At 41.6% G+C, this 14,293-nt stretch overlaps 1 protein-coding gene across 2 annotated transcripts in view; it reads left to right on the forward strand.

Moving 5' to 3' along the window:
- TMEM245 (transmembrane protein 245) overlaps positions 1-14,293 on the forward strand; it is a 135,619-nt gene that overhangs the window by 36,785 nt on the left and 84,541 nt on the right. For both annotated transcript variants that reach the window (XM_045004623.1, XM_045004622.1), the window contains one exon: positions 328-497. In XM_045004623.1, coding sequence (XP_044860558.1) covers positions 328-497 — 170 coding nt within the window. The remainder of the gene's footprint in view (positions 1-327; positions 498-14,293) is intronic.

The raw sequence follows: 14,293 nt of genomic DNA on the forward strand, positions 1-14,293 counted from the left end.
TTTTTAGAGATTTAAGAGCAAATGAAATCAGGATCGTTATGAGTTTGGTTGCAAGCTTACATATAGTTGTTCCTATTGTAAACATTATATGTATAAATAGATGTACACTTTTATTTTGCCTAAGAAGAAAGATGGCTGAACATGGTTTGTCTGCAAGTAAATGGCCACCTGTTTTTAAAAAGTTGATGTTTAGTACTGTTTTGTGGTGAGGAGTTTTAATTAAAACTGTTTGATTTTTTTCTAACACTCTCTCACAGTGGAGTGAAAAATCCTGATGTGGTGCACTTCTTAAATCCTAATCCTTTTTCCCTCTTTTTTTTATTACAGTTTGGGTTGTTAAAAAACTTGTGGTCCACTTTGGAGTTGTAAACTTCATGGCAAAACGTTGTAGTAGTTGGTGGCATGTTCTGGAAAACTTTGTGAAGGAGCGGCAGGAGGCTCTTGCTCCACGGCCAATCAGAGGGCTTGGAAGGGTCATGCTAAAACTTGACAGTAAGGTATTTCAATTTATTTTCTTAAGCCATAATTCTGAATAAAATTTTCTTTGTTCTTTGTAAACTGTGCTCTAGAAAGCTATAACTCTAAAATAAGTGTCTGCCACTCATAAGCACATTGTTCTTTATGTAAAAGTATATCTTAGGCCTTGACTATGCTTGCTCTCTTGAAGGCTATAGGACATTTTTAAACCATGTTATAACAATGTTTAGCTCCCTTGACACTAAGATGATGTCTCCATACTAAAAAAAAGTAGCTCTTTAAAGTTGTTAGCTTAACATGATTGTCTACTTGGATGTTAATGAGGATTTCCTATTTTACAGTTCTTTCAACTGATGGTGAAGATGATAAACTGAAGGTACATAGGTGTTTGGGAGGGGAATCCTGATCATGTTGAGCTAACCATTTTTTAAAAAGCAACTTTTTTCATTGTGTAGATAGGACCTAAGCTACTTCAGCTACATTTGTCTTTAAATTCTGCAAAAGCATGATGGTTAAACACAACTGTTTGATAGTGTAGAACAGACCAATGTATTTACTGGGAAAAAAAACTGTAGGGTGAGGGTGGGTACTCTTGGGAAGCTACTGAATACAGCACTGCTTATATTCTTTTGGTTTTCTAAATCAGTGGGTGCCACATTTCAGGAATGATGTGCACAGATTGGAGAAAGTCCACAGGAGAGCAACAAAAATGATTAAAGGTCAAGAAAAGATTGAAAAAGTTGGTTTGTTTTGTCTTGAGAAGACTGAGGAGGGACATAAAAGGTTGTTACAAGGAGGAGGGAGAAAAATGTTTCTCCTTATCCTCTGAGGATAGGACAAGAAGCAATAAGCTTAAATTGGTGGTTTAGGTTGGACATTAGGAAAAACTTCCTAACTGTCAGGGTGGTTAAGCATTGGAATAAATTGTTTAGCGAGGTTGTGGAATCTGTCATTGGAGATTTTTTTAAGAGCAGGTTAGACAAACACCTGTCAGGTATGGTCTAGATAATATTTATGCCTGCTATGAATGCAGGGTACTGGACTAGATGACCTCTCGACATCTCGTCCAGTCTTATGATTCTATTGAAACAGTTGATTCTGTGGTGGTATATAGGAATAAATGTTTCAAAAAATGGAAGCATGTGATGCAAGTTAGTCTATTTCTAACACTTTTGATAGTATGGTACTATAATAGAACAAAAGAATAGCAAACCCTCATTTTCTTTAAAAGTAAAAGCAAGGTGATTAACCACTTTAAATCTGTTTAGCAGTATGTTTAATTTTAATCTTAGAGTTTGGAGGCCTGCTTTCCCTGAAAGCCATACTCACTACTTTCTGTTAGCAAGAGGAGGGGGCTGAGCTTCAGCACCAGGAAGCAGCAGAGACTCTAATGTGAAGAAAACAGGCAGCTTATGCTGTTTTTTAATATAAACAGCTGTCTAAAATGTATAGTGGTGATGCTTGCTTCTGACAATCTGGCTCGTGGTGGGGCCAAGAAATTGTCCCACTACCAAGAGCAAGAGATGCATTGAGCAGAAAGGTGTCCCATTCCACCCAAGAGAATCTGTAAGGCTAGGCAGGGGCCTCGGAAAGAATATTTTGTTTTCCCTTCGTAAGTTAAACTAATAAACAACTGAGAGAGGGCGTGGGAGAGAGCTGCTAGTGAGCTGAGAATGTCTTCAGCACTGAGCTCCCTCTTGAAGCATTCCTTTGATCTACCAAGTGGGAGCTGTGAGAAAATAGTCTGTTCAGCTTTCCCCCTACTTCAGGCCCTCTTTTTCTCCTACAAGGAAGAGGGGGCATACCCCACCCTGAGAGAAGGACTGCATGAGGAAAAGGGAACACAAGCATTGCTGCTTATTCTCTGTGCCTAGCACAAGAGGTCTTGATCCATTACTTTGGCTCCTAGGCACTATGATAATACAAATAATAAACCAGGGACAACTGAGAGGCTCCGGAGGCAGCAATGAAACCTACTTGTGCGTTTCATATAGGTCCTAATTTGATTAGGAAAATTAGATGTTTTTAGCAAAGTTGGTTTTACTGTCACCTAGTTCTGCTCCTTCTGGCACTATCCCTGCTGCTGCTAGCATCTCAGAAGAAGTTGGGAACTTCCAGGGGGAAAAAAAGATCCCAGGTGTTCTCCTCTCCCTGCCCCTACAATATTTATACAAATATGTGTATATTTTACTCTCACATTTGTAATTAGTCCAAAATCAGTGGTTTGCTTCACCCTAACACACACTTTAAAAAAAATTCATTTGTTTCAGTTAATGTTTAAAATGGTGATTGTATAGTTTTGTGTTATTTCTGTTGGGGTTAATAAGGATAGCTCTTTAATGGCGCCAGATGGTGTTTCCTGTCCACTGAATGATTCCACAGATCATTCCAGACATCTATAAATCAGGATTGTACTGATGTTTCCCTTTCCTAGTGAGTATTTTTATTAACTGCAGCCAAGATTGTTTTTATTGTATTCAAAGGCATATAGTCATTTAACTATTCTTGATAGAGTATAGGAGAACTTGATGTGAATGATACAAACAGATTGGGCAGCCCTTTTACCATACAGAGTCAAGTGTTAGTGTACATCAGGCAACATACTAGTCTTACAGTTCAAACACATCTTAGCAGAAACATCTACCAGATTATGGAAATATGTATAGCCATGTCAGCATGAATATAAGGAGCTTCCTAAAAGGTACTGAGAAAGTGAATGCAGTTTTATTAAATTTTACTTCCTCAAATATTTGGGTTAAACCAAAAAGGGCCATATTTTTTAAAAACTAACTTGATTGCTGGAGTAGAAGCAACAACATTTTGGGGTACATTTGTCAGTATTACAATGGGAAATAAGGAATGAGTTTTAGTGTAGAACATATACTTAACGCTATTGACATTTTCCTCCCTATCAGTGCTGAAAACTGGAAGTCCCGTTTCCAAGCTATTCTATCTATCATTTGTTGTATTACTTTTAGAATGGAGAAGAGAAAAGAGAGAGAATCTGAATGAGGGAGGTTATGCTAGTATCATGTTAATTTCCTAGGCTAGAACTAGGACAATAATTTTCCCTTTGTCATATTATTATAACCATTAAGGGGGGAAAGTAGCTGATCAGAATATCCTGTTTACACTGCTTGCTACTTAATGATGAAGAGATTCTTATATTCGTATGGGAATTTTCTACCAGTTTCTAGGCAAGTAAGATAAGGCAAGATTTTTTTGTTAAACCTATAAAACCCCTTACCTTATTTTTCACTTATACAATATCCCATTTCCTGGGAAGAGTGAGTGGAAACAAATCAGAAGCTGAAGGCTGAGACTTTTGAATCTCTTTTGCACCTTTCCATTTCCATGCCTTGTTTCCATAGGAACAGGTGTATTTAAGCCACACAAGTATATGGGATAACTGCATACCTTCTGTTGTGTATTGTTTATTTGAAATCTTTGAATGCCTGTTTAATTGTAAGCCTGTTGCTCGCTTAATCATGCTTTAATTTACATTCTGAAATTTTGGTTTTATTTGAAACATTATCTCTTAGTTCTTGTTTACATGAGGAATTTGTCCCAATTTCATCTATGGGTGGCCAGCCACTGGTGCAAACCCCAGCTGTAGACAAGAAAAAACACATTTTGTTCTGATAGGTTGTTGGAATTATTAATATGGGAATCACTATTCCTTTATTAAATCCAAAGGCCAAATGGTACTTATACAGTTGCTCTAAACATGCCGCAAAACCCTAACCAATAAGCAGAATACTACATCCAAACAGTAACAAAACATTAATAAGGATTTGATCAAGATATTTATAAATGGATTAAACCCAGTGTTGCTTAGACTCCTATTGGTAGGCTCTAGCTTGGTCAGGCAAGTATTAGCAATGGACCCTTTAAGAGTTTACTTTTACAAACAAGTGATGTCATTGCAAATTACTAGCTTCAGTTAAAAACCAAGTTGAGACAATTCACTCTTATTTCCAGTCTTAATCCAGATAAGAGTTACAACCACCTTTCTTCCAAAGGCATTTCCTCCCCTCCTTCCTGCTGTCCAACAGTTTTCCCATTGCACCTGGGTTCAAGTAGGCTTTAACACTGGTGTGTGGGTTGGGGAAAGGCTGTGTTGGCTCATTTTAAGACAGATATCCTCTCTACTTTATTCTTTCTGGCCGAATTGCTTATTATTTTCAAGGTCTTCTTAAGAGTCAGGACCTTTCTTTACAACACACACACATTTTCTTAACCAAATTTAAGCTAATTTTAATTCTTTAATTTTATACTTATCCTACATGGAGCTTATCCTGGTTTCAAGCTTCACTGGTACAAGCTGCCGCTTTCATGGCGTACATAACTGATCTATAACTTCACTGGTACAAGCTGCCCACGCTTGGGGTTTGCATTGATGTATTTGTGACTTCTCACCAATGGCTGGAATTGAAGAAAAATCTCATTGAAGAGTAGGGCTTAGAATGAGTCTCTCTCTGAGTAGTTTGGGTGAGAATTAGAGAGTAATATTTCTCTCAGTACAAAAGTAGATGTTTGCTTGTCAGAGAAGGTCTTACCACCTGAATTTATAATATGATCTGACTGCAGACAAGCACGTGTAAATAAGTGTTGGTTCCATGACCTCTTGGTCTGTACATCATGCATATAAATATATGCATGTATTTTATATTCCTTTTCATACTGATTCTCATTGAGTGTGAATGCAGTAATACTAATAGGATAATAAAATTCATGTGTATCACAATAGGTAACATAAAATACACTTCGCATATATTTGAAACTATATCTTTGGTCAAAGTTGGGACCTCATTGCAATAAACTAGTGGATGAGATGCTGATTCTTTATCACAATAATATCATACTGTTCTGAGAAAAGAACCTTCACAAGTGTTGCACTGATTTGTAAAATTTTGGCTTGCTACTGTTAATCTGTAACTATTCAAGGCATAGTGATGCTGATTAATAGCTGGCTTATTAGTGTTAACTTTTGCTAGAAAAATATGATAAAGTTTATATTCATTCACCGTACTCCTCTTTCTAAATATTACACATATTTAGTCTTAAAAGGATTAGATTATTGGAAAATGTTAGTAAATATTGATTTCACCATATATAAGCCAACAGAAGAGTATTTCCATAGACGATAATCAAAATTTACTCTTAGGCAAAGTAAGAAAAATGTTACTTGAACTTATTAGTTTTTGATTTAAAGATATTTGCTTTGTATATTGTGACATGTAATGTTGAGTTTGCGTTTTAATGGTTATAAAGCTTTCGCTTTTTGAATTTGTGTCTGCTGTCATTAAATAATTACTGTTTTACCTCCCCATAGTTTCCCACAATTATGAAATCGTAAAAAGATGAAAAATAGGAAAAAAGCTTTAAAATATTGATATCTGTTGAAATTTATATATTTATAGCTATATAAAGTGAATTTTGCCACGCCCATGTATTTTCCTGGTAAATCCTAGATTATTGTATTACAGATTTCACTATTTCCTACTGGAGTTCACTGTTGGGTCTGGAATTATTTAATTTTCATTCTGTGGATGACTGTCTGCCTTCATTTCTATTCATATTATTACTGCATTCTTCAATAATCTTCCACTGTCTTCTTGTCTTTTTTTCTCTCCTCTGTCTCCCTTCCCTCTCCTCCCCCCACAAGCTGTGGCACTGGCTTAATAAGAAGGTAAATAAAGAGATTGTGAATCCAACTAAAGGATTGTGTTCTTTTTGCAGCATGAACGCTTTTAACATGTCTTGCTCTTTAGTTCTCTCTCCCAATTGTTGTCTTCCCTCTACCCCCCCCACCCCATCTAAGCTACTGGAGGTCATATAACACCATCTGATCTATATTTTTTTTAATAAAATGAATGAATTTAGTTAAATGTATTGTACAGCAGGATAGTGCATTAGCCTTTCTCCTTTGTGGACTTGGGTTCAAATAATTTTAAGATTTAAGAAAACTTTGATCTCTGACTAATCCCCATCTCTACACATCACAAAGCCAATATATAATTTGACTTGGTAGGCATTTTCTGTTCAGAGGAACTTAAGGGTGTTGAAGGTCAGGACTAGGGTAAGTTTACAAAGATGTGAGTAGAAACTTCCATAGCTCTTGCATTATGAGTGGCTCTAGTCTGTGCTGTTAGGCTTTTGCCTTCAAAAGCACCAACTTAACCCACACATTCTTTTTCTTAAGGGAAATATAAAACACCAAATGACTCCATATTGAATCATTACTAAAGGAGATGAGGAGCACCCAAAGCAGCAACAAGTGGAAGGGAGGAATGTCTAAAACTGCTACTGTAGTTTAAAAGAAAATAATTTCCCCTCTATGAAGTTCATAGAAAAAAATAGCCATGTAATCCATGTGACACACAATTTCATCCTTAACTCACCCTGTGTTGCTGAGGTTCTTCAACTCATTTACTTCAGTTCTAAACAGGATTAAGCTACTACGCTCCTACAAATTGCAATGTTTATTGTCTATACTAGGAATTTACATTAGTGCATCCACAGTGGCTGGAATCTGGGCAAATCCCCGTTTTAGACAAAGCCTTAGACTCTGGTAGAGCATACCACCTCCACAGGAGCAGTAAGAGAGATGGAGAGGGCTGCCAGTGGAACTTGTATGAAAATCAAGGTGGGAGATCTTGCATCAAAAGTATTAAAATACAAATCTCAAACATAAAATTCCCCAACAGAAAAGCATTAAGATAGTCTAATGGTTGTAGATACATATTGATTTAAATGATTAAATGTTCAAACACAATGTATGAAGGGCAGTAAAGTTAAAAGGTTGTGTCTTTAAAAAAACAAATAAAACCATAATAACTAGAAATCAGCTAAACTTCTAGCACCAACTTCTATCCTCATTTATCTCAGTATTGGCGAGAAAATCCAACTAGTTATCACTGCATAGAAACTCGGTGTTTACTGTTGCCTGTACAAAGTATAGTAACATAGTCTCTTTGATCAGTCACATAACCTACAGCTGCGCTTGTAGACTGTAGTAGGTACCTGGAATATGATGGCTTTGGCCCGTGATGGGGTGTGTGTGTGTGTGTGTGTGTGTGAGAGAGAAAAAGGGATAGAGTTGTATACCCAGTCCAAAGTGGAGCAGTGGATGGAGGAGGAGATATAAAGGCATTTTTTGAACAATTTGGGTAACAGTAAAATTGAGATTATAGTTGGGGTCGTCTGTGGAAAATATGTGGAGAATAATTAATGCATGAGATATGGTCATTTTGGCCTGAAACATGGGAACTGTAGAAGCAGCAAAGAGTCTTGTGGCACCTTATAGACTAACAGACGTTTTGGAGCATGAGCTTTCGTGGGTGAATACCCACTTCGTCGGATGCATGTAGTGGAAATCTCCAGGGGCAGGTTTATATAACCAAGCAAGAAGCAGGCTAGAGATAACGAGGTTAGTTCAATCAGGGAGGCTGAGGCCCTCTTCTAGCAGCTGAGGTGTGAAAACCAAGGGAGGAGAAACTGGTTTTGTAGCTGGCAAGCCATTCACAGTCTTGGTTTAATCCTGAGCTGATGGTTTCAAATTTGCAGAGGAACTGAAGCTCAGCAGTTTCTCTTTGAAGTCTGGTCCTGAAGTTTTTTTGCTGCAGGATGGCCACCTTAAGATCTGCTATGGTGTGGCCAGGGAGGTTGAAGTGTTCTCCTACAGGTTTTTGTATATTGCCATTCCTAATATCTGATTTGTGTCCATTTATCCTTTTCCGTAGAGACTGTCTAGTTTGGCCGATGTACATAGCAGAGGGGCATTGCTGGCATATGATGGCGTATATTACATTGGTGGACGTGCAGGTGAACGAACCGGTGATGGTATGGTTGATCTGGTTAGGTCCTGTGATGGTGTCGCTGGTGTAGATATGTGGGCAGAGTTGGCATCGAGGTTTGTTTCATGGATTGGTTCCTGAGTTAGTTACTATGGTGCAATGTGCAGTTACTGGTGAGAATATGCTTCAGGTTGTGGGTGAGGACTGGCCTGCCACCCAAGGCCTGTGAAAGTGTGGGACCATTGTCCAGGATGGGTTGTAGATCCCTGATGATGCGTTGGAGGGGTTTTAGCTGGGGACTGTATGTGATGGCCAGTGGAGTCCTGTTGGTTTCTTTCTTGGGTTTGTCTTGCAGTAGACAAGTACTGAGTTGATTTATTACTTTATTTGGGGGGGGCGGGGAGAGAATTAAAATAGACACTGAAACATCTGTGACTGCATAAAAGAAGAAAGACACTCACACTGGTTGTATTTTACCACAGATAGATATATATTCAGAGATTTGTCAATATATACACTTTGCATGTATAATATATAGTTTAGTATGTAAACATATATGAGAAAATGATCACTGAGATACATGTAGGTATTCTTTTAAGATGAGTTGACTTGATTTAAATGTTTATTTGGAACTTGTATGAAAAATCAATAAACAAATGTTTATTTGTGAATAATGTACAGTGCAGTATAAAATATAGAAGGCATAATCACTCTCCCAATTCCAGTAAATCTAGATATGAGTCAGTCTCTTTTCAAAGCTAGTTCCTTGTACAAACCGTAGATTTAAAAAGCCACAATCAATTAAAATGTTCATCCCAATTACTACTTCCAAATAAATCTCTCCCAGTGAACTCATGAATGTATGTATTTTGACCCTGCTTTAGTTTTGAGGCATAATTTCAATTGTTTGTAATTTGCTTTATTTTTGAAATGTAAAGATAAGTTTATCCCCTTTCCTTCAAAACCCTGACATTTTAAGATAGTTTTCATTGACTGCATATCAGAAATCCATATTTTTAATTTTTTTTTTAATGAGTGAATGACCTTCTGTAGCTTAGGAGCCTGTTTCTTTCTACTACTTGGCTGTCTTAGATGTCATGGCAACATTTGCTTGTAGCTATTGACTAACAATTAAATTAGAAGCTAAAACTTTAAAATACCGGAATAGTTGCTGACTAGTGTTTAGAAAGTGTGTGTGTGTGTGTGTTCTGTGCGTGTGTGTATTTAGGGTTAGGGCATAGAAAGGAAAGTCTATAAGAATGACCTAGAGAAATACGGACCAGATTCAGTGGTAAGTTTCAACTGGTGTAATTGATACTTTTTTTTTCCTACTGCCTCAGCATGAAAATTGAACCAACAGTGAGACTGAGGGTTTTGTTTTTAAATGGGAGATTATAGTCAAGCATGTATAGGAGCTGCTGGAGCTCAGCATTTTTGAAAAACAGGCCACTTTTATTAGGTGAATAAATATGTATTTAGCAGCCATGTTTTCCACCCAGGTTTTGAAAGTCTTTATGCACCCATGTTTTTCAAGTCTTTACGACTCTCTTAATCTCTCACTTATTTACAGTGACGTAACCAACAGCCCCTTTTTCATTCTTTGTATTTGGCCTACTGACAATAAACTAGTCTAAGCTAATGTTGAGCAGCCAGATGAAGGGGGTACAGCAAGAGTTAAGAAGAGGCTTTAAGTGAATTATTATTATGGAGAGCATGCTTTCAATTATACCTTATTTTACACCCTTCTGTTCTTCCCTTTTCAGCTTTCCCTGATGGCCTAACTGCAAGTAGCATAATATTAGACTCTTAGAACTTGTCTACAGTAAGGACACTGATGGTACTATCGGTTCAAGGGCTCCAGTGGGAGACCTACCTTCTAAGACTCTAGAGGCTTCCAGATCAAACCAACAGTTTACACAGTGGTAAAACAACAAAAGCCTCTAGATTTGTCTATGCTGAGACACTTGTTGCTATCAGTGGTGCTGTTGGATCAGAGCTGGCATTGGTGGAAATCTCTCATACAGTTCCCTAATGTAGATATGGCCATGAATTCAGTAGCCAGTGGGTCAGATTCAAAGGTGATATGTAAGCTTATGTGTTAAGTGGATATATATTTTTCACAAACTGAATCTAAGTTTAGCATACTAGTGGAGGATAATTGAAATAAGAGCTAAATTAAATTAATTTAGACTTTCTTAGATCCACTTACACTTGTCTCTGAATTTGGACCTGTGAGTAGAAGCCACAGCTTTTTTTAAACTGAGAAAGAAATAGCAAGGAAAGTTACATAAGATAAAGTGAACATTTAACTTATTTATAACACAGTATTTTTAAGGTACTGTATCCTTTTTATTCTTCTTAGAGTGCTTCCTCATGTCCATTCCATATTAGGTGTGTGTGCTCACAACATGCACTGGTGCCAGAAGTTTTTCCCTCAGCAGTATCCGTAAGGGACCAGCTCTGGTGCCTCCTGGAGCAGCGTGCACATAATGCAGTATAAGGGGTGCTGCCAGCTCCCCCTCACCCTCAGTTCCTTTTTGCCACCGGTGACGCTGCTTGAATGTCTGCTGCTTCAGCTAGTGTTGTCTCGAACTCTGTAGAACTTGTAGTATCGTGGCTGAGGGGTGAAAACATTATCTTAGTTGTTGACAATTACCCTTAGTAGGAGGCTTTAAAGTTCTCGTAGTTCCGAACAGGACTCAGCTGGGGGACGGGGCATGCCCTGATCCCCAGGCTTTAAGCCTTGCAATCGCTTCAAATGGCCTATGCCCATCAGCGATCCACATACCAGCTGCCTTAGGTGCTTAGGCGTAGGGCACATAAGTGTTAAGTGTTGTATCTGCAAGTCCTTCAAACCTAGGACAAAGAAGGAGTGCGATATCCATCTAAAAGTGCTCCTAAAGCCAGCACCAGTCTCCCTCCACGGCTCCGGTCAAGAAGCTGAAAAACACTGAGGGGAAGATGTCCTACCTCTCAGAAGGGAAAGGAGAGGGCTGGCAGCGAGCCAAGATGTGTGCTGGGCAGCTCAACACCCCCTTTGGGAAGTCGGACCCCAGCTCAAGTTGAGCGGTGCAACCCATCCCATACTTCGCCTATGACTGCAGATAGCGGTGCAGGCCTTAGCCAGCTTCAGGTGCCATCTTTGAGCAGCTCGAGATCCTGACGCTCCCAGTGCTGCCCACACTGGCTCCTGCGGTACCCTGGACTTGGGGAAAACACACATTGGGACCTACACGAGTATCCCATCCTCAACGGCACCGTTCCCCATTGAGAGGGGAGTCCCGCCATCACTTGCCCGCCTGAAGCCGTCACACCTTAGGACTAGAAAGGCAGGCTCAGTGGAGCCCTCTTTGGTCCCCGCACTAGGAGCAAGGATCAGTGGACTCGAGGCATACCTTGCTGGTAGACTGGCACAGCCTCTGAGGCATGCACCACCCCACAAGATCTCCGGGACCAGCCTCAGCCGTCTGCAAGGGCCCAGTACTGATCACGGGACCGATTGGGGATCCGAAACCACCAGGCCCTTATCGCCCATCTCCAAGAAGGAGGTTGCCATACTCAGAAAGATCCTCCCAGCAACCAGCCAGTAGTAGCTCCCTGTCCCATTCGATGTACCGCTCGAGTAGTGTGAGGCATGGATCGCCATGTGTCCGATGCAGATCCACCGAATGCTGTTGGTCCCTGAGACCCCAGACAAGATAGCCCAGCTTGCTCGGACATGTCGGCTTCGGGACGCAGCGACTGGCACCGGTCAGACAAGAGCCACCGCTCTGTCCAATCCTGGTCGCCAGGTACCGACCGCTCTGCTTATAGCTCTGGCATGGAGCAAAGTTCCCTGACTGTGGGACAAGCCCCGGTACTTGCACATCAGCACCGAAACCTGTCCCCTGGCCTTAAGTGCAGTGACTAGTGCCATGGTACCCATGAGGGTTCACCCAACCTTCCCAGGCTGCTCAGTCAGTGTCGGAGTGGGCAGCGGCCTCAATATCCCATCCCCTTCTGGTGCTTGAAGCTTCCGGGGGTAAGACCCCACAGTCCAGGAGGGGCAAGATGCTGGACCACCAATAAACGTAGAGGTTCCCGCAGCACCAGCATCGTCCTTGTCGTCGCCAGATGAGGCTATCACGGGGCCCCCTCACCCAGTTCTTTAAGATGACACCAAAGTGCACCAGGAACTTTTGAGGAGGGTTGCTTCCAGCCTGGGGTTTCAGGCAGAGAAATTGGAAGAGCCCTCGGACTCTGTTTGATGTCCTCTGCTGCTCGGCCCCTGCAAGGTGGCCCTTCCCCTTCATGAAGGGGTTTCCAAAATCACTAATGCCCTGTGGCAGACCACCTCTTCCCTGGCCCCTATCTCTAAGAGGGCCGAATGCAAGTACTTTGTGCCAGTCAAAGGGCATGAGTACTTATACTCCCACCCAGCCCCCAATTCCCTTGTGGCCAAGGCAGTTAACCACAAGAAGAGGCAAGGACAACCCGGGGCCACCCCCAAAAAATAAAGACTGGAGGAGGCCGTATCTCTTTGGACGTAAGGTTTATTTGTCCTTCAGCTGAGAGTGGCCAACCACCAAGACCTCCTTGGCCGATATGACTTCAGTATGTGGCAAGCTGTGGCCAAGTTCAAAGGGTTGCTCCCTGAGGCCTCCAAGAAGGAGTTCTGAGCAATCCTCAATGAGAGAATGACTGCGGCCAGGGTGGCCCTCCAGACTACATCAGATGTCGCTGATGTAGCTGCCCGCATCATGGTTTCTGCTATCTCCATGCTTGGACAGCTATAACTTCCGACTCCTGGGTCCACACAGTGGAGCAGGGTTATACCCTCCAGTTCCTTTCTACCCCCACTTCCCACCCTCCTTCCACGTCCCTCTTCAGGGACCCGTCTCATGAGTCTCCTTGCATAGGAGGTAAAGGGGTTACTACAGCTGGGTGTGGTGGAAGAAGTTCCTCTCAAGTACAGGAACAAGGGGATTCTGTTCCTGGTACTTTTTAATCCCAAAGGCAGTCTATGGCTCATCCTGGACCTGCGACACCTCAACAAGTACCTGAAGAAGCTAAAGTTCTGCATGGTCTCCTTGGTTTCTATCATCTCCTCCCTGGATCCGGGAGACTGGTATGCCACTCTCGACTTGAAGGATGCATACTTCCACATAGCGCTTTTTCAAGGACACAGACACTTCCTCTGGTTTATGGTGAGGCCCCACCACTACCAGTTTTCAGTCCTCCTGTTCGGCCTGGTGACAGCACAGAGAGTGTTTACCAAGTGCATGTCAGTGGTAGCGGTTTACCTCAGGTGCCGAGGTATCCAGAACTACCCGTACCTCGATGACTGGCTGGTCAAGGGCAGTTCTAGGTCTCAAATCCAAAGGTATTTTGCAGTGCTTCAAGCCACGTGTTGCTCCCTGGGCGTCCTGGTAAATGCAAAGTCAACATTAGTGCCAGTGCAAAGGATAGAGTTAATCGGAGCAGTCCTTGACTCGACCTGCGCAAGAGCGTTCCTGACACTAGAAAGGTTTCGGGGCTTGACAGACCTCATCACAGAGGTGTCCCCGTTCCCCCTGACTACACCCAGGGTCTGCCTGCGCCTGCTGGGCCACATGACGCCCTGCACATACATTATCTACCATGCCAGGCTCCGGGTGTGGTCCCTGCAGGAATGGCTGATGGCCTACTCCCAGTCCAGGGATCACCTGGAAAACATTGTGAGCATCTCCCAAGCAGTACTCACCTTGTTGCGATGGTGGACCAATTGAGAGAAGGTCCTAGAGGGAGTTCCATTCAACATAACCCACCTCACTCCATCGAGTTGGTGTCGGATGCCTTGGCTGGGGTGCGCACCTCAGAGATCTCCAGACCCAGGATATGTGGTTCCCAGAGGAGATGATGCTCCACTTAAATGTCAAAGAACTCAAAGTGGTCCAATTAGTGTGTGGCGTCTTCCTACCTCAGCTGTCAGGCAACACAGCCTCAATGTTCAACATCAAAAGGCAAGGGGGAGTGCGCTTGTCGGCGCTCTGCCAAGA

The sequence above is a fragment of the Mauremys mutica genome, chromosome 2, assembly GCF_020497125.1.
Source record: "Mauremys mutica isolate MM-2020 ecotype Southern chromosome 2, ASM2049712v1, whole genome shotgun sequence".
Taxonomy (NCBI): Eukaryota; Metazoa; Chordata; order Testudines; family Geoemydidae; genus Mauremys; species Mauremys mutica.